Here is a 21,680-nt window from a genome sequence, read left to right on the forward strand (position 1 = left end):
ATCCTGTGGGGCCCTCTGCGTGTGGTAGAGATTGGACCCCCATATGGGAGCCCCGTATAGGAGGGCTGGTGTGACCAAGGTGTCAAAAAGCCAGAGCTTTGTTCGGGGTTCCTGGAACTGTATGCGGGCACATTGGTTCTCCATTGACCCGAGGGCTGCATAGCCTCGGGTTAGTCTATCTTCCGCGGCTTTTCTCAGGGTAAATCTCGGTCCAGAGAATGTAATCCCCAAATAGACGTATTTTTGGACCACGTCCACGGTTTCTCCGCCGTATGTGAAGGGGGGTACCGACCGTCGGAGCCATTGGGTTGACGTGTTGAACACCATGACCTTGGTTTTCCCCAGGTTCACAGTTAGGTCTTTGTCTTGGCAGAAGGCCTGTAGTGCGTCCAGTTGGCGCTGTAGCCCTTCGGGTGTGCTGGAGATGAGGACTATGTCGTCCACATATAGTAAGATAGGTATCAGTGTCCCTCCCAGGCTCGATCCCTCCTCGCCCAATCTATCTATGTACTCTGAGATCTCATCAATGTAGAGGCCAAATAGGGTGGGTGAGAGTGGGCATCCCTGCTTGACTCCGATGGTGCTGGTGATCTCCTTTGACAGCCCACCTGGTGCCCGAACTCGGCTCGTTACCGATTCGTATAGTGCCAGTATCCCCCATCGCATTTCGGTTGGTACCTCCAGTTCGTGTAGTCTCTACGTGAGCCTTGCTCGTGGGACTGTGTCAAAGGCCTTGCGGAAGTCCATGAAGCAGTATTACACCCGTCTTCCATGTGCTCTGCCCTCCTCTATGATGGCTCTTAGTGTGAGGATATGGTCAAGGGTGCAGAACCCCCTCCTAAACCCTGCTTGTCCTGTTGCCCGGTGTTGGTGTTGCTCTGCCCACTTTCTCAGCTCGTGGTCCGGTATGGATCCATAGAGCTTGGCTAGTATATGGCCAACCATGACTGTTCGGTAGTTCGTGGGAACCATGGGGTCTTCGGCCTTCAGGATAGGTATTATGGTGTTGGCTGACCAACTGGCTAGGAAGCCTTCGCATAGGGCTCTGTTGAACATGTGTGCTAGAAGAGGTGCCAGTATGTCTCTAGCATGGGTCAAATGCTTTGCTACCAAGCCTTCGTGGTCTTGGGCACGGCTATTTTGGAGTCTATCAATGGCGCCCGAACCCGCCCCGTGCTGAAGAATGTGGATGTTCCGGGTTTGCTCCCTGGGGGCTGGGGTAGCTGGGGCTGCTTGGGTACTTGGTATAGTGAGGTTGCATATGCGTGCGAAGTGTTCGGGGAGGTGATGGGCGTCTGGGCTTGGGGTTCCTAAAACGCCTTCCATGCCTCTCAGTTGTCCTGTCCTAAGAATAGCTGGTAGAATTCATGTTCCACTTTGGAGAGGTAGGCTCGTTTCTTCCGTCGCACTAGGCGACGGAAGATCAAGCGTGCCTGTTTATGCGTGTGTACTCCCTGTGCTTCGTCCTGTTGAAGACAGAGCCGGGTTTTCTTGCACTCTGCGTCGTATCAGCTATTTTGTGGGACATTCTTGTTCGGAGGGGTGGAGTGGGGGGAGGGGGATGTGTGGGGGAAATATTCGGCAGCCGAGGTGTGTAGTGTGCCCGCCAACTGTGCTGTGACCTCCTCCAGGGGTGCGTGGGGGTTCATTTCTTGCAGGTTCCAATAGAGATGGTCTGAGTATGCGCTCGTAGTTAGCCTGGTAAAGTGGTACCTGGGGAATCTTCGGTGGGGGGTTTAGGTCATACTTGCAGGTTATGTCAAATTGCAGGTATGTATGGTCGGCAGCCATTGCGAGTGGGTGAGGTGATATTTTAAAGGACTGGATGTCGGGGATAAGTGATAGAGGGCCGAGGATATAGTCCACTGTGCTTGCTCCTAGTTTCTGTGTGGGTGCTCCATGTGCCCCCCGTCCGATGCAATTGGCCGCGTGCTTGTGTGGGAAGCATGTGAGGGCATCCGACCCGGGCCATTTGTTGAGACCGTTGAGGATGGCTAGTCCGTGTACCCCCCCTAACGCCAGTAGGTGTTCGCCATATTCGGTGCATTCAGTTGTGTCCTGTGATGCCCAGTTGAGTCCTATCTCCTCCGGTGCGATCTCTTTGTACATGTGGTCTTCGCTCTCGAAGAAGGGGGTCTGCCTTTGTGCTGTGTGTGCGTTGAAGTCTCCAGCCAACATGACATCCCCCAAGCTGGAGTAGTGCATGATATCTTCGTACAGTGGTAGGTATGGTGACTCGCCCTTCGGTGGTGCGTATGGGGAGTGTGCTGGTGGGAAATAGCACACCGGCATGTATATGTCTCGGGGGCAATCTGTGTGTATCCGGATCCACATGAACCGGGCTTCCTCATCTTTCCGCATGACTTGCACCATGGGTTGTAACTCCTCCTTGTACAACACAGCCACCTCTCCGGACCCTCGGGTCCCTCCTTTTGTTCGGTCTCTAGGGCGGCATGCCGTCTCCCATCTATATCCCCTCACTTCTGGTAAGTAGGTGCCTGGGCTTTGGTGGGTTTCTGTGTAGAGGACGATGTCCTTGTCGGTGAAGGTCTCCTGGAATAATCCTGCATCTGTTTTCATAGCTCCGTTGCAGTTTCACACTGCAAAACTCAGGTGGGTCTCATAGGCCGCGCCCCGTCATTGGCGCTTATCTGTGATGATGACACGACCATCTCTGTATACTGCCCATTTTCTTGCTTTGCGAGCCTCTAGGATTTGTGGCATGCATTCTTTATGGTGTGCCACTTGTGCGGGTGTGAGGTCATCCTCCAGGTAGACTTTTTCCCCTTTTAGAGCTGTCCTTTTAGAGAGGAAGGCTCGTTTGGATTCTAAGTTGGCAAATTTGAGGATAAGAGGCCTTTCCTTGGTGAGGTCTTTCCCCACACGCCATGCATTCTCCACTATTTGAGGGACCTCTACTCCCAGCTTTTCACATATCTGCTTGGCATTTGCCAGGGGGCTATCCCCTTCCTTCCATCCGACCACCCGGATGTGGAGTGCTCTAAGCTTTCTCCTTTTCTCCTCCTCCAGTGCTGCGTTCACAAACTCCTCCTTTGTTGGTGACTTCTTGGCTACCTCAATCCATTTGGAGTTCTCGGCCACTTCGGCCTGTGCTTGTTTCACTATATTCGCCCATGTGTTGAGCTCCTTTGTTACTTGTGTCTTCAGCTCGTTGATCTCGGTTTGTACCTTGGTGGGCGTTGTTTCGGTGATTTCTCCTTCCTCCTTCTTGAGTAGGTCCAGCTGGTTTCTATATTCATTGAGCTCGTGCCTCAGTTCTTCGATCACCCTGTTTCTCTCCTGGAGGGACGTTTCAATGTTCACGTTCAAGGAGGTGAAATGTGATGTGATCTTGGCGTAGATTTCGTTCTTTCATTCTTGCACTTTCGTGCTTATTTTCTCCTTGATTTGGTGTGCAATTTCCGCGCACATTGCTGCCATGATTTCCTTGATGTTGCTGATGTCTTGGTCATGCGCCTTGTATACATCTCGGAGGGCCTCCATGCCTTTCCTTGTGTGGTAGTCTGTCACCTTGTCAATGCTGCTCCAAATCGCTGAGTATTTCTTATTCTTCTCCCCTCTTGTGTGGCCTGCCAAACGAGACAATATAAGCCTCCATGTATCCATAACCTTAGTGTCATTCTCTTGACCCTTGCCTTGGAGCTCAAGATCCACAGCAAAGGTAGTTGCATGCATGGGTGAGCCAAAGGAGTTTCACCTCGTCACAACTAAGTGGCGTATCTCCTTATATGCCTCATTGTTTGTTGCCAACTCTTGCAATTTTTGATTCAATCTATGCATAGTCTCATATACCTTGCCAATGCAAGGTTGCATAGCATCCATAACCCTCATTAATGTCGAGAATTGCATGGTGGGGGGACTTGCTTGAGCTGTTGCGCCAAACATACACTATACACACAAGAGGAAGCTCACTTAAGAACACAAGAAGAGAGATGGAGGCCAAAATGTTTTCTTACTGGTTTCTTTTTCTTTTTTCACACACAATACAATGTACACAAAGTATAGATAAGATACAACATAAAGAAAAGTAGCCTATTAAGTCAAATAGTGCATGACTGACTATACTAATTGATTGACGCTATAACTATGCTAGTTGTAGGTAGGTGCAACAAATTAAATATAATAAGTGATAAGTTAGTGGCCATGTAAGAATCATAATGACCATTGATATGCTAACTGTAGACGTACGGATCCATCTAGCTAGGTGGTTCATCATCAATGTCCGCACATGTTGAGCTTGCCATCTCAACACTCCCTCTCAAGCTCAATTGTATCTTTGCAACTCCAAGTAAGCTTCGGAACTTTTGAAGCTTCTCTACATCCAATGCCTTTGTGAAAATGTTAGCTATTTGATCTTGTGTATTGACATATACTAAGTTAATCTCTCCTGCAAGTATTTTCTCTCTTATAAAGTGGTAGTGCATCTCAATGTGTTTTGTCCTATTATAAAACAGTGGATTCCTAGCTAGCTGTGTGCTACTCATATTGTCATAGTAAATGACAATTGGATCATCTCCCTGCACATTCAAATCACCTAATAACATTTGTAGCCATACCACTCTATATGCTGCCATAGCAACACCTCTATACTTAGCCTCTGTACTCAATAAAACAATTGTAGGTTGCTTTTTGTTGCTCCATGTAATTGTTGCACTATCTCAAGAGAAAACATGAATCCACTGGTAGATCTTTTGTTTGACATGCTACCAGCACAATTTGCATCTATGTATCTAAACATTTCTATATCCTTACTTGCCTCATAAAAAATTCCATAATGTAAAGTTGACTTCACATACCTCAATATGCGTCTAACTGCATCCAAATGAGGTTTTCTAGGCATTTGTATACATTGATTGATAAGGCTAACAACATAGTTCAAGTCTAGCCTTGTGATAGTCATGTAAATCAGACTTCCTACTATCCTCTTGAACATAGTAGGGTCTTTTATCTCATCCCCAATATTAGCACTTAACTTCGCATTTTGCTCCAATGCTATTGGAAGAGGCTTACATGCTGTCATACTATACTTGAATCCATACTGCCTTTGGGATAGCCATATATCATCATTACATTTAATTACCTCAATATTAAGAAAGTATCTCAGCTCACCCAAAATTTTCATCTCAAACTTTTTCTTAAAAAAATCCTTAACTTCAGCAATTTCACTGTCACTGTTAACTGTAATAATCAAGTCATCCACATAGATGACTATGATGGCCAAGTCTGTATCTCCCTTTCTTATATAAAGTGAGTGGTCAGCAACAGAAACAATAAAGCCAATGTTGACAAGATACTCTCCGATCTTGTCAAACCATGCTTTAGGTGCTTGCTTCAGTCCATACAATGCTTTCTTTAACTTGCACACATATGTAGGATACTCTAAATTCTCATAACTTGTTGGTTGCTTCATATATATCTCTTTTTGCAATTCAATATGCAAGAAGATATTCTTGATATCCATTTGTTGTAAATTTCAACCTTTGTTTGTTGCCAAAGCAATCATATATCTAATAGTTGCTATCCTAGTAACTTGGTTGCATATCTCTTTATAATCTATGTCATATGTTTGAGCATAGCCTCACACTTGCTAATCGAACCATTTGCATTATGCTTGATTTTGTAAATCCACTTATAGCCAATAGCTTTCTTGCCCTTAGCTAAGGGTACCAAATCCCAAGTTTTATTGGCTTCTAATGTAGCTATCTCCTTATGCATTGCTATATGCCAATGAGCATGGCCAATAACATTCTCAAAATAAGTGGACTCAACATCCTCAACTACCTTTTTTTTATAAGCATAATGGTGAGTTGCATAATTTTCAAAATCAAATCTTTTAGCTGGATATCTAATCCTGCTAGACTTGCATAGCATTCGATTAGTTAATGGAGTCTTTATATTACCATGTGCTCTCTGTATACCTAGTGTCTTGATTGAAGAAAATACCAAGCTCATAATTCAAACTCTATGAACTATTAGAATCTCCATAAAATTCCAAATGACTAGTAGATACATCATTACTATCTAACACTTTTTTTTTTCCTTTATCTTTACCTGCAATACTTGTAGATCCGCTTGAAGATATGGGGCTACTCCTTAGTCTCCCAGACCAAGGGCTAATTGTAGATGTAGTATCAGATGATATTTTTGTTTGTTCACTAAGGTTTCATAAATTTTGATTTTCTTTCTGCACATAACTATCATGATCATGATCATCATCTAATGCATTACCACTAGATGCATATCAATTGCTCATCTCATAAAAAATAATAAACTCACTTATGATAGTTTTATAAAAATGATATTCTTTTTGCTCTAAAGAGTATCAAATAAAAATATATTTTTTAGCCTTTGGATCAAGCTTCTTTCGTAGCTCATCTAGCACATGAACATATGCAATATAGTTAAAATACTTTCAAGTGTGATACATTAGGCTTCTTGCATGTGAAGCATTTTTGGGAGTTCTGTTCATAATATGAACTGCAGTTGTGGGAGTTCTGTTCATAATATAGATAGCAGCATGAATAGCTTTAGACAAAAAATGTTTTGCATATTCTTTTCAACCGTCAATGCTCGTGCAACTTTTGCAGTATGTCTATTTTTTCTTTTTGTAACTCCATTTTGGTGTGGGGTATACTTGCAAGTAAATTGTCTTTTTATCCCATGAGACCTCGAGAAGGCACTAAACTCATTAGAGAGGTAGTGTTCTCTTCCATGTGATCTCAAGCACTTAACTTTCAAGCTTGTTTTTATTTCAACCGCAGCTTTAAAACTTTTGAAGTGCTCAAATATATTACTCTTTTCGTTCATGAAATATATCCACAGTTTTCTTGAATAATCATCAATGAACGTAACAAAATATTTGTTGCTACCGAGAGATATATTCTGTGTAGGCCTCGAAACATTTGTATGTGTAACATGAAGTATGTTTTTAATCACATCTTTGTCATGTAAAAAGGATTGTTTTCCTTGCTTACCAAATTGACATGCTTCACATACTTTATGAAATTTTGCAACTCTAAAATTAAGTAACCTTGTAATCAATTCTTTGGATTACATTAATTTTAGCCTTTGCACATTTGCATGCCCAATATGTTTATGCCATATTTTAATATCTGTAACCATTCCTTTTTCTTTAGCATAAATAATAACATTCATTGTAGGAATTTCAATATCTAAAGTGAACATGCGACCAACTCTACTTTCTTTTGTGACTAATTTGCACTTATCATTAATGTCCTTTACAAAACAATCTTTTGCATTAAATTGAATACGTAACCCCTCTTGCTCTATCATTTAGCCAATAAATACTAAATTCTTTGTGATTGATGATACATGTAATACATCTGATAGACTCATTGTTTAGCTATCATGCAAGGACAAGGGAACCTTTTCAATGTGTGAAATTGGGTGGCTTCTTGTGTTAATTGGTCGAATTTCACCACTTGGTTAAGCTTTATGTGGCATGTGTTGGATTCACGAGATTTGGGGATCTTGTTGTTAAGGGGTTGGAGCCGTAGCTAGATGCCCGTTGTTTCTCCCACGAGCTTGCTCGATCTTGGAAAACTTGAAATGCTATAGCCATAGTGAAGCTGATGCTAGGTATGCTATCCATATTTAACTATCAATCAATCTTGGTTTTGCTTGGACCTACTTCAACGGCTTTGTGGCTTGTGATAGAACTCACTAAATTAACCTTGACTATGAGCTTCAACAACATTTGGAGATTTTTCCATCATATTAGTAGTTTGGGCTGCCACCTAGTCGCTAGTGGTGCCGTCCTTGCTACCATTGTCGTTGCCTTTTGTGTTTTGTGTTATTGCATGAGTTTACAATATGTTAGTACACTGAATGCTTTCTTGCAAACTTTGGTGCATTTTCACAATTCTTATCATCAAGTCCCACTAGCAGTGCTAGCATTGCCATCGTTGCTATTGTCACCATGGATATAAATGTGGTTATCAATATCTTTGTCATCATAGTATTACTACTATTACCCTTAACACGTCTCTTCATGCAAAAAGTAGGCAAGCTATTAAACTTCCCTAAGTTAATTTAAACTCCAGTCTTTTGGTTGTGTGATACAAAGTGATGATATCTATTGTGTATTTGTTGGTGAAGTTTCATTTCTTACGATAGGTTTTAGCATTTCTTTAGATATATGCCTAGGACAAGTAGGAGCTTTTAGTTTTATTGTTGTAATTATCAGCTTTGGTGTTTCTTTGCTTATGTGAAATGAAAGAATAGCAATAAGATTTCCTTTTATAAATGATATATTTAATGTCTTTGTTTTCAAGGAATATCTGTTCCTTATTTGTTTTCTTTGAATGATGTTGCCCTATGTTTGTAGCTAAGATACCATGATCTTTTGGTTGTAGGTGAAAGCACTTCCATTAGTAAGCCGTTAGCCACATCTAATGGTTCAATTTCGATATCAAAAGTAAGCTCAAAGGTTTTCACCTTTTCTTTACGCAGTGCTCCTTTAGTTTCTCCAATCAAATTATATATATATGAGAGAGAGAGAGAGAGAGAGAGAGAGAGAGAGAGAGAGAGAGGTATTAACCTCTATTGAGGCTGAAAATGGCCCATCAAATGGAGCCATGTACGACGGGTAGCAATCACTGGATATCAAGGTGTACTGTGCAAAGTGTAACATGTGACTGATGTACAGTACAATGTCAATGTAGGTATAAAAGGGGTGGATGGATGGACCACTAAATAACTAGTTCTATGACTAACTCCATCCAATCAAGATCGGTCTTTAGGTACAATGCATTCCCTTCAAAAAGGTGGCTGCCTTTCGAATCTTAGAAGATTCAATGAAGTTGTCTCTTGAACATGCTACATCAAATCGTTGAATGAAAGTCAAGGCTTTCAATCTATCTTGTGAACCTCTAAAGGGCTCAAGCTTCACATGTTTACTACCCTCATCATGGTCCTCTGTTGCCCCTTTTAGAGTCAAGTTATCATAAATTGGCGGTTGCAAAATGGGTGCATTATTTGGATTATAATTAGCACCATATGACACATTTTCATGGCCAGCATTCATTCCTTGAGCCCCATGCATACTGGAGGGTGTAGATGCATTACCATACATGCCACTTTGTGTCCTAGGCATCATGCCAATGCTATCCTACATGGGATTTTGGATTCCACTTCCCATACTTGGGTACATCCCCATATACTGTTGCAAGAAACTTGTAGGATGCATCCATTACTAACATAGAATAAATGTTTTGGCCAAGCAACCATAGTAAAGCACAAATTGAACATAAACCATGCCTAAACTATCAATGGCATCAAATAACACATTGTTGTCCAAGAAACCAGCTAAATACCATTGATAATTGATGATCATCCATTGAAAACCAGCAGCTTAATCTTTGATGTTCATAATTTGATGATCATCAAAGCATAATCTGATGACCATACTTTGATGCAAATGTACAGTATTAAAGTTATATTGAAAACCATACTCATCTGCACACCAACTACAGTGACTAGTACATTGAATAGCGATCCCATGGTAGACATATCGTTAGCAAATAGTGCCTTGGATGTATGCTGAATACATCTGAGATCCATTATACACTAAAGCTGTCCATCATTGGAGGAGTGCATAGTGACAGGAAACGGCCGGAACACCCCCCCGACGCGCGGAATCGCCGTCTCGGAATGTATCCGTCATGGACCGCGTTTCCAAATGATGGAACGTTCCCTGTCCCGTTTCAGACAGGAGGGAACGCATTCCCTAATGCGTTCCCTCCTGTCTGAAACGGGACAGGGAACGCCATGTGGCAAAACTTACCTGCGCCTGGTCGCATCCTGCTCCCGCCTGCATCCTGCCCCCAGCCACCTTCATTCTCTTCCTTCTTCTTCTTTCTTCTCTTCCTTCTCTTCCCTCTCTTCCTTCTTCTTCTTTCTCTTCTTTCTCCTCCCACCTCCAACCTCTTCCTTCTCTTTCTTCTTCTTCTTTCTCTTCTTTCTCTTTCTTCTCTTCCTTCTCTAGGTTTGGTGTTCCTGTTCCTACTTACTTCATGAATTTTGATTTTTTAAATGCCGTTCCCGTTCCCACGTCCCCGTTCCCTAGGTTTGGTGTTCCCGTCCCCGTCCCCGTCCCCGTTCCTCGTTCCCCGTTTCATGTTTCTATGGAGGAGTGGAAGTTCTATCTTCCCCTTGAGCATTAGGCAATGCTTTGGACCCTTGCTCTATTGAGCCTAATCCAAAGTCAGCTCCAATTGAAAAGCATCGAGGTAAAGCTGAAATTACTAAGAATGGTCTACCAAGTTACTCTCTTGCATCCATTCAGCATCCATTGGTGAACTGTTTTGAAACTTTACTAAGTGTTTCTTGGAACTATTTACTCGGTTATCAATATCTCATCCATCTCCTCAACTTCTGGAAATTTTAGTAGATACATCCTTTGGCACATCACCATGAAAGGGTCTCCATAAGCTCACATGAAAGGCATCATGTATTCGTCACTGTGGAGGCAATTTCAGCCTATAGGCAACATCGTTGATCTTCTCCAACACTTAAAAGGGTCTGACTTTGGATACAATCTCTCTCTACATTTGATCTTTTTCAGCCTTGCCTTTCAAAACGCACTACAAGTTGAAAAGAACATCTATGGTGAGATAGGACCAGTTGTCCTCTGTTACTTTTTTTGTGATCTTTGAAGTGCATACTTAACCTTGTCATAGGCCAATATTTGCTCGGGTACCAATATCTCATCTAGCTCCTTAACTTTTGGGAATTTCAGTAGATACATCCTATGGTACATTATCATGAAAAGGTCTCAACAAGCTCACATAAAAGGCATAATGTATTCATTAGTATGGAGGCAATTTCAGCGCAATAATTTTGCTCTAATACAAAAATACTACCCTTTGATCGAATGATCTCCATCCCTTAAAAATAAGGCAACCATTTGAGGTTGTTCACCTCAAATGTGGCACTAAATTGGGCCTTAATTTTAGCTATAGCAGCAGAATCTAAGCCAATGAGAAGTAAATTGTCTACATGTAGCATGATGTAGTTGACTGCCTTTGAAGTGTTACAGACATAAAAGTTCAAGGCATAAGGGGTAAAATGCATTTGTGAGTCTTAAGGAACTCATCCATGTTCCTTTCAAACCAAGACCGCGGTGCTTGTTTCAGCCCCATAAGGAGCTTTCCGCAAACAAGAGATCGTCTTTTTCGTCAGTCGAAGGAAATCATGTTGATTGCTCCACATAGACTTTTTTCTCCAGATAACTGTTTAGAAAGGCACTTTTGATATCCATGTGGTAGATTGCCCAACTGTGGTGAGTGGCTAGTGCGACTAACAAATGGAACAATCCCAATCCTTCAGTAGGGATAAGGGTCTGTTCATTGTCAATACCTTGCTAGTGTCAAAACCCTTGCACTACAAGGCGAGCCTTGTATTTTGTCTAAAGTCCTATCAGCTTTTAGATTTGTCCTAAAAATCCAGTTGGTTTTGATGACTTTCTCATGACTCGGACAATCCATTTGTTAGAAGTGGTGCAGCAATGGAAGCATAAACATGTGTTGAAATAAACTGCTGAACTACAATCAAATCAGAGCATCCTTTTTTCTTATTTTGGGCATGCGTCTTTCTTTGCTTTCAGCTGAGGTGCTTTTTTCATTTAACCATCATTTACTATTGTCCTAGCTTGTTTCTTTTCATGTTAGGTGGACTGCTACTTTGGTGGTTGTGCCTATTACACTTGGTCAACATTGGAGCCATCTCCCAATATTGAGTACAAGCACAACTCGACTTTGGTGGTTGACTCTTTTTGAGCTCTTCTAGTTGAGGAATGTCAAGTCTTTCTCCATCCTTTGGATCCATTTGTATGGTGGATTATCTAACTTGGCGATTCTCGACTAGCATTGGAGGCATCTCCCCGCTTGGCCAGCATTGGAACCCTTATTCGAGATCGAGTATGGGCATGTTTCGCATACTAGATGGTTGATTTTCCTTTGGCTATTTAGGCTAAGGAATATCAAGTCTACCTTTATCATTAGACTCTATCATTTCATCTTCATTCTTCTTCATGGTTCTTGGTCCACATGAAAATGTGAAGGGGAATGAGTGTGCCCAGGTGGTGAGTGTAGAGAAAATGAGGCGTGCTCAGCAGTAGAGAGTGCAGAGAGTGGAGATTCGAGTTGGGTGTGTACTAGTGTGGTACACACAAAGAATAAAAGAATATATTTATACGTAGGGTATGGTACACTCACACTTGCAAAGGTTGCGGTTACATGTACAAGTAAATTTATACACGGGAGTAGCAAAGGGCCTTTACACCCAACAACCCCCCACTTAAAGGTCCTTAGTGAACATTTAACCAACTCTCACTAGCCAAATGCAATGCTCATGTTGAGCCTTTGCAAGACTTTTAGTGAGAACATTTGTAGGGTTATCTTGTGTTTTGATCTTAGTTAGTGTGACTAGACCATCATCCAAAACCTGTCTGATAAAGTGATGCAACATATCAATATGTTTGGTATGTGCATGAAACATGGCATTCTTAGCCAGGCATATAACACTCTGACTATCACATCCAAGGACAGGTGTTTTGGTGGGCAGCCCTAATCCCTTGATCAAATGACCATGCCAAATAGCTTCTTTTGAAGCTTCAGTGACTGAAATATATTTAGCCTTAGTGGTAGAAAGTGCTACTATCTTTTGTAATCATACGTAGCCTTGAGTTTCTCCCAAACTGCATATGTAGTGGTGAGTCCCTTGATATCAACCAAGATATCATCTGTGATTGCCATTTTGACATAAGTGATGGCTTTCTTATTCATTGTGGTCCAATCGTCATCTGACAAAGCAACATGTCTATGTTTTGCCAAAGCATCATCACAACCCTAAGTATACCTTGTATACGATCTTTTCAAAGATCAAAGCCATTGCCGTCAAATTTGTGAATCTCAAAAAGATTCTTTGTGTCGGATATAGATGCACTACCAGCCTTTTACAGCAATAAAAACTGCAATAAAATGCTGAATACTTTCAGCCAGTAGCAAGGTTGTTGAATGTAACATCAAATATTCAAACTTGTACTTCCAAAAGTGTCCAAGAAGCAAATATTTTGCTGCAATTTTAGTCCCATACAGCATATACATGAACCAAATCTGATTGCTATGCATAAAAGACAGCTCCCACTTCAATAATACATTACCATAATGCCCAAATGCAATAACCCAGGTGTTGTATGTACCATTGTTTCACTGCACAATGAGCATTCAGCAATACATGTATCAAGAGAAGCTGCCTTTTTACGACATTCGATACATCCCAAGTCCAAATTTCTCCCACTCAGCAATGAATTTGCTGTAATTTCACTGTCAAAGCACAAATTGGCTCAAAATGCATCACCGATGTGAAAAGTCCCAATTTTTTTGCAATAAATCTGTCCCAATTGCATAAATACATCATTTCAAAGTCGAATATGGGCAAGTGTTGCAGAAATTTCACATATTCTGCAGAAACCCCAAATTTCGAGGTTCAAATGTGCACAAATTTCAATGAAATTGACTCAACTGAGCAAAATCTCATTTGTACATGAAAAATCCCAGATTTTTCGAGGCAAATGGGCACAATGTCTACAATTTTTGGGTCAAATGTCTTTGTTTTGCATGAACAGTATCAAATCTAGGAAAAGCCCCAAATTTTCGAGCATAAATCTTCACAAATCTGAGCATTGTGCTTACGCGTGTGAACCCTTGTTAGTAAGAAATGGGGCAAGAAATAATTTAAAAAAAAGATGAAAAATACTAAAATGTGCCAATGTGACTAGCGTAATGGTTGCCACTTGCCATGCAGATTGCCGTTGGTTGCCGCTTGGTCAGAAAGGTGACGAAAACTTTTCGAAATGATGCCGCTGCTTGCTTGTGACGTGTGTTTGGTGTCGCTTGGAAAGAATTGGTGCCGCTTGTAGTTGTGTTGGTCAGAATTGACCATTGACTGGTCACTTAGATTGTGACTTGCCTTTCGTTTGGTCACGAAGCCGTCAAAGGGCTATCGCCTGTGCTGAAGACATTATTGCCTAGACACATAAGTGACAACTTGTCGTTCTCTTCGCGTGCTCAGGCCGAAACTGACCCGTACAATCCCTCGGGAAGTGTGCACATCTTGCCACAGCTCTGATACTAGTTCGAAGGGGGGGGGGGGGGGAGAGTACCTAGGTGGTGCGCAAAGAAAATGAGGTGTATTCAGCAGTAGAGAGTGCAGAGAGAGTGGAGACTTGGGATGTGTGTGTACTAGTGTTGTACACATAAAGAATAAAAGAATGTATTTATACTTAGGGTACGGTGCACTCACATCTGCAAGGGTGCGGTCACATGTATAAGTAAATGTATACATGGGAGTAGCAAAGGGCCTTTACACCCAACAAAATGTACATGAGGTTTCTCTTTCTCCTTCGGTATCAACATCCATGGTTGAGAGGGGGTTCCTACCCTTCATTTAATTCCTATGGGTTTTGGTGTTTGTCTGTGACATCAGCTTTCCTTCCTTGTGTACTTACCCTTTGCTTTGCATGATCATCATTATCTTTGTAAAAGAGAGCTAGGGAAAGTAAACAAATTTCTCGTGAGGGGCATTGTCCAAGTGACAGCTTGTTGCATGTGTTGTCTCATCATGTAGCAATTATCTGTGTACCTCTTTGAATAGAGCACCCTTAAGTGGATCTTGAGCTGCCTGCACCAATGGTTTTGTTACGACTATCCCTTGATACCTCTTCACACCTTTATCTCATCATTGACACCCTACATGGGTGGTTAGGATAGTCTTCCGTTCTGTGATGTTGGATTTGAACATTCCTTTATTTCCCCCATAGTTACTCCATCCAAAAGGAAAAGAAAAGTTCAAAGTGGTTTAATATTGCTGTTGCAAGTATTGGTGGGCCATTGGGTAGTTGAAGAGCACCCTTTATCCAATGCCTTTGCCTCTCTAGGGTGGCATTTTGGATTCTTGAGATGAGATAACCATTGCCTTTGTAGTGTTGCTGGGTTCTTGGGCAAAGGACGTGCGTCCATTGACCAATGCATTTACTACTTTGGGATGGGATGTCTTTGGGTGAGTATGGGATGGCCTACACTTGCTGTCCCTTTCTAGTTCTATTTTTGGGCACGAGAGGGGGTCTTAAGCTAAAAAAGGTCCATTACATATTAAACTTCAACTAGCTCATTAAAACATTCCCAAAGCTCAAAAAATCCCCAAAGTTTCTGTCCCATAAGTAGGCACCCAAACTTTGGAGGATCCACATCTACACTGTTGTATTGAACAATATTGAACCTCTATGTGCTTGTTGTGAGCATGAAACACGGGGTTCTTTGCCAAAGCTAAGGCACTTTGGTTATCCATGCATATTTGAGTGGGACTTGTTTGCGGAAAGCTAATTTGGGTGGAGCCAAACTATTTCCATAATTGTAGAATAAAGGGTGTTTGTACTTGGCGTCTATAGAAGAAAGTGCCATAGTAGGCTGCTTCTTATTACTCCATGAGATATCTCTCGATCCAAGGGAGAAAGCATAACTTGTAATGAATTGTCTCGAATCCACATTACTTGCCCAAACTGAGTCACTCTATCTAGAAAGAGTGGCTCTCTCTCCATACATGATCTTGTATGATTGACTCCCCTGGAAATAGCATAGAACACACAAAGTAGTTGTTGAGTAAATTTGTGTAGGGGTCTTCGTAAAAGAAGTCAACAATGCCATCGCATAGGATTTATTCGGCCGAGTATGAATAAGCCAAATCAATGAACAAACAAGGTACTTGTAACGAGTAGCATTTGGAAGGTGATCTCCGGTCATCAAACGCTTGGACTCTAGGTCCATGGGTCAAGAAATAGGTTGACACTTGGCCATACCAAAATTTGAAAGTGAACTGCCCTATTGGGCTGGCAAAATGGTTGATTGACGTGGGCTTGTAGGGGTAGCAAGAAAATGAGAAACATTGGAGTCTTGCATAAATTGTTGATATCATTGGGGAATGGTGATAGACTCATCTTGTTGTGAAGGAGGCTGAGTAGCCTCTAGTGGTCGTAATTCATCTGTCTAGGATAGGGACTCTCTCTCACGAGGTGAGGGTAAACCCCCCCTCATCGGAAGAGGAAGGCTTCTCTTCTGACGGCTCAACACTCCTAGAAGAAACTTGAGGGGATGCGGATGGAGTAGGAATACTCGAAGAGATGAAGTAGTAAAAGAAAAAGGAGCCATCAAAGGAGAAAGGGATATAGGTGGAGAGGGAGGAGGGAGTCAAAGATGAAGAACCATGTGCAGAAGAACCAACAACAAGATCCTCAAAGGGCGAAAATGGGAAACGGAAGGCTTCTTTCCAAAGAAAGTCTCATAGGGAGTCATATCTTATAATGTGGAGGTAGATCAGATGTGGATGTGAACCGTTGTAGCCACCGTCTCATCCCAAAGGAAGCGAGTAAAACCCTTATGCTCTGACCATATAGCATGGTCCGATTGGCATGCTCCACCATATTATTCTTTGATGATATGTTCAGGTGGGAGTATTCCACGCGAATGATGTTATCCCCACAAAACTTAGAAAAAGGTTAGAATAAAATTCATTGCTGTGGTTTGCTTGAAGGCCTCAAGCCTTGAAAGACGTCCGTGTTTCTGCAAACACCTTTCAATGGCAAAAGTTGGAGTATGCCTTGCTTTTGTACTTAAAAAATAAGGCCACATGCAACGGTTGAAGTCGTCAACGATTGGCATCAAATAATTGGCTTCCCAATGGAGGCCACGCCGATAGGATGGTATAGGTTGGTGTGTACCAACTCCAACAGTATAGAAGCCTTGCAAGTGGCAACTTGTGGATGGGGCTGCCTATGTTGCTTGCTCCTCAAACAGACAGGGCATAGAGTGTGAATGAAGGGGAAATTGGAAAGTCCCTCTGTTGAGAAACCCTTCACTCTTTACCCGCAGTCTGCGTTTTTTGCGTTTTTGCGTTTTGTGTTTAGGGTATGCGTTTAGGGTTTACAGCCCCAAAAAGGAGCGCCATCCTAGACTGACTGTGCCTATTTATAGGCCACTCATTCATTCCTTACGGTTGATTCATTCAGTCCGTCACCTCTTCTCTACTGTCTCTCCACTATCCTCACACCCCTTCAAGAGGACATTGCGGTTCGTGGTTCATGGCTGTCTTCATCATCTTCCTTGTGCTACGGCACCCTTGGTCCCTTGTGTCACATTCACTCCATGATTCGGAACTTCATCCTTCCATTCATCAGAGTTTCTTCTCTCTTCTCTTCTCTTCTCCATGTTTGCCGAGTTCACTCTGTGTTCCTTCCTGCAAACCCTATTGTCTTGCTGGTACGTCATCTTTTGACATGGTATCAGAGCTGGATCTGCTCACCTAGCAGCGAAGATCCTCCACTCCAGTGAAGGCAAAGACTGGTGGCAGGTTCCGCTTCCACTTCTCTTCTTCTTCTGTTGCATCAAAATCTCGTTTTTGCAGATTTTAGGTGTTTCAGCTTGCTGCCCACACCCCGTTTGCGGAGGACATCTCAGCCAAAGCTGTCCATTGCTGTCTCCATTAGTTGGCACCTGATTTCCAGCCCTCTTCACGTAGGCTGGAGCTGATTCCAGCCATGTGGCTGCTGTTCCTAAGCAGGCCTGCTGCCGTACAGTCTGTCACGTCATCACAGTCTTGCTGACTACGTTTTTAGTCTCTCTCTCTCTTGTAGGTTGCCCTGCTTGTGTTTTTAGCCTTTCTCTCTCTTGTAGGCTGTCCTGCATGCGTTTTTAGTCTCTCTCTTCTGTAAGCTGTCCTACCTGCGTTTTTAGTCTTTCTCTCTCCTCACCTGCGGTTTTCTACTGATTTAGTCTCTTATTGCTGGTCACATTCTCCTCCCACTGGTAGCTCACTTCTAGCCCTTCCACGACCCCCCCACCCCTTGAGGTGGACATTGCGGTTCGTGCTTCACACTGCCCTCACACCCCTTGAGGTGGACATTGCGGTTTGTGGTTCATGGTGGCTGACCTCTTCCTTCTTCAGCAAGGCACACTAGTATCCATGGCTTCTTTACCAACAGATGACCAGACTACTGGGTGCTCCTACTGTGGCATCACCGGACACACCACCGATGCTTGCCGACTTTGACATTTGCTCCCCACCCCTCAGGAGTACATGTGTCTTCCACCAGCCACTCCTTGTGCCACCTCTCCTTTCTGGGCCACAGAGTTCGTTTTGCATCGGCTATCAGAGTACTATACTCAAGGCACTAAGACGCATCTGATGTGCACTAAGTCCTTTCGAGCACATGGAGGATCGATTGGCGCTACGATCTTTTGGAGATTGTCGCAATGCCAACGGCAATCTTCTCCCACTTATTTTCAGGTACAGTGGCTTCCACGACCTACAGCTCTGCAGTCCGCTCCACTGAGAGACAGTGATTGTTTGATATCGTCTCCTCATCAGTCCGCTCCTTCGAGAGAGAGTGGTTGCTCGACTTTTTCCTCTTCTTCGGCTACCCAGTTTGCTTCACTAAGAGACAACGACTGTTGCCCACCTCTTGCTCATTCTGAGCCCTACCCTTCCCCACCCTCGATTACTCAGGTTCGAGAGGCTATCTCTGGGAGCTCTTCAACACCCTTGATACCTTCTTCGGCATGATCGACGGTACTTCCTTCGTCATCAGACATTTCGAAGTTCGTGATCCATGAGTTTTTGGATTCCCTATCTACTTCAAAGGGGGATTCAGAGGGGGATGTTATTTCTTTGCCCTTAGAGGGGGCATCTACTTCTTCTTCGACTTCAGCGGGGGACCCTCCACCTCCCACCTCAGAGGGGGAACCTACTCCACATGAAGTTTTTCACCCATTCTCTACTTTCTTGGGGTGGTTGTCTTCGACCAGTCATCTCTTCTACTGATACCCAGGATCTTCAGGTACCACCTAGATCGGGACGTCGGAGGTTCAGTCGCGACTTGGTGACGAGGCCTTCGTATTCCTTCCAGCATGGATGCACAGAGCTAGTGGCTTCTCTCCCGAGGTTGAGTTTTGGGTTATCCAGTTCACTTTGTCTACTGTTCTTTATTGCAGGTTTCCTTTTTGGTGGAAATCTTGGATCTTAGGGATCCTCTACATCTTCTTCCTCCTCTTTTTCTTGCCTTGGTCACTTGGTTAGCATGGAGCCATCTCCCGGGATCGAGTACGGGCATATCCTTATGGTTCTCGGTACCACCCAAAGTCCAACATTCCTCCTATGCATTGCATGTTTTCCTCATCTTTGTACTAGGGCACTTGGGCAAGTGAACAATTTTCCCATGAGGGACACTGTCCAAGTGGCACTTGCTACATAAGCATTGCATCTCCACCTCACTTTTCTCTTGTTCCCCTTTTTGGGTCTGAGAGGGGGTGTTGAGAAACCCTTCACCCTTCACTTGCAGTTTGCGTTTTTTGCATTTTTGCGTTTTGTGTTTAGGATTTGTAGCCCCAAAAAGGGGTGCCATCCTAGACTGACTGTGCCTATTTATAGGCCACTCTCTCATTCATTCCTTACAGCTGATTCATTCAGTCCATCACCTCTTCTCTACAGGCTCTCCATTACCCTCACACCCCTTCAAGAGGACATTGCGGTTCATGGCTCATGGCTGTCTTCATCATCTTTCTTGTGCTACGGCACCCTTGGTCCCTTGTATCACATTCACTCCATGATTCGGAACTTCATCCTTCCATTCATCAGAGTTTCTTCTCTCTTCTCTTCTCTTCTCTATGTTTGCCGAGTTCACTTCGTGTTCCTCCCCGCAAACCCTACTATCTCGTTGGTACGTCATGACACCCTCCACCATCTTCTTTCGAGAAGCCCACTTGATAGCATCGAAGTTGAGGTGTCCATATCAGGCATGCCAAAGTAGTCCTAGCTTATGGGAAGCCTTCGTGGCAAGGGCTATGATTGTATAAAGCCCACCCTCTTGTGTACTTGTCCAAAGAACCGCACTTGTAGAAGAATCCTCCATAGTCATTTCATCCTATGTAAATACAATGCGAGTACCTAGCTGTATAAGACCATGAATAGACAATAGGTTAAAACCCAAAATCTAGTACATAAAGGACTTTAGGAGAAGAATGTTGCCAATCTCGCAGTAGGGGAATTGTCCCCACTCTAGGAATGGGTACGGAAGAATTGTCACCAATGGTGATGGATTCCTCTCTCGAACTCATGTCCTAAAGCTAATCCTATCGATAGGTCATCTGGTAAGAAGGCCATTGTCCAAGAGCCAAGGCGTCTCTGCAGTGGAAGAAGCAAGAGCGGTATCCTCCTCCTTGAACACATGTGCTAAGATGGACTTAGTGGTAGGGCTGGAATAGTCTGCTTTGCCAACATTTCTCCTTTGGATGTGTATCCTTACCACAGTGTGGGCATTAGGGCTTTTTATTATCCTTTGTGTAGACATCTTCATATAACCTGCAAACATACAAAGGCTATTGCGTTTTGTTTAGGAGAGCCCAAATGGAGGGAAAATCAGCAAGACCTGTAAAAAGAGAGTTGTGGATGTCTTGCCTTTGTCGAATGTCACGTACAAAACACAAAAAAATTGCATTTACAGCAGCGAACAATAGGCTGAAATTTGAGTTTTCAACAATAGTGTGGTCTCCACTTTGGCTGGAAACTCTGTGCCCTCACGTATGCGATGATAACATGTGAGAGAGTGCAACAGAAGAGAATCACGAACATGGAGAGAAAAAGGAGAGGAGAAGAGAAAGCAGGAAGAGAAGAATGATGTGCATTGAACAATAAAGGAAAGCTGAATACAATGAGGATTGATTAGTCCCTGCACGCAGCCCAAGGCGTAAGTGAGGGCACCAGATCAGGCTGAATAATGATGATAGCACCCGTGATGCTGATGGAGATGGTGACAGTGATGGAGATGAAGATTTTTTCCACTTTGATTGGGAGCGAGAGTGGATCAAATGTGAATATATTTTTTTGGGATGTCAAGGGGGTCTGTGCAGTTGCACTGAGTGTAAGAAATTAACATTTGAGCTTGCATATAGGAAGAGTGCCTTGTCTCTTTGTAGGTGCCAATCTATTGGCCCTTCTCCCTTAATGTGCTTGTTGCAGCCATGAGAAGGTGGCATGCAATGCATGTGAAGTGGCCTCCAAAAGGTGTAGACATCCATGTGTTGCTTGGCCTTAAGAGGTCAGGCAATGTTTCTTTTGCAGATCAAGACAGTGCAAGGATGCCTGGCAATGGCAGTTAGCTCTATAGTATGTGGGTCATGATGAAGCTGCTAGTTGGAAGAAGATGAGAGGGAATGGTTGTTGCTAATTAGCATTGATGGATTGCTGAGCTGGTGCTGTTCTGATACAGCATTTTGCATTATGCGGGCTTAGAATGGATGTCCTTGTCACTTGGTGAAGAGGCTTCTTATGTAGCTGGGATCTGTAGTTGAGAGTTTGAACATAAATACACCTCCTACAGAAAACACGGAAAACTTGCATACCCAATCATGTGCGAGTTTCTTTGGGTGCCAAATTATCCAACTGCTTGAAACTGAAGGTTTACAATTGTAGCTTGCCAGAAAAGGCCTTCTTTAAAGTCTTTAGAAGTTGTTCTGGTCACCAGCTGGCTTTCAAGTTATGCTTGTATTCATACATTACATTATTCGAGACTAAAGAGACTTCACGGCTAT

At 43.1% G+C, this 21,680-nt stretch overlaps 1 protein-coding gene across 5 annotated transcripts in view; it reads left to right on the forward strand.

Moving 5' to 3' along the window:
* The window catches only part of LOC148037719 (putative protein phosphatase 2C BIPP2C1), a 43,159-nt gene that overhangs the window by 5,395 nt on the left and 16,084 nt on the right, over window positions 1-21,680 (forward strand). For 3 of the 5 annotated variants that reach the window (XM_087676671.1, XM_087676672.1, XM_087676675.1), the window contains exon 2: window positions 8,397-8,470. In XM_087676671.1, the coding sequence (XP_087532797.1) occupies window positions 8,397-8,470 (74 nt within the window). The remainder of the gene's footprint in view (window positions 1-8,396; window positions 8,471-21,680) is intronic. The other 2 variants (XM_087676673.1, XM_087676674.1) reach the window with 1 other exon arrangement.

This window comes from Lygodium microphyllum, chromosome 4 (genome assembly GCF_053477565.2).
Source record: "Lygodium microphyllum isolate KBCC chromosome 4, Lygodium_microphyllum_v1.1.10, whole genome shotgun sequence".
Classification (NCBI taxonomy): Eukaryota; Viridiplantae; Streptophyta; class Polypodiopsida; order Schizaeales; family Lygodiaceae; genus Lygodium; species Lygodium microphyllum.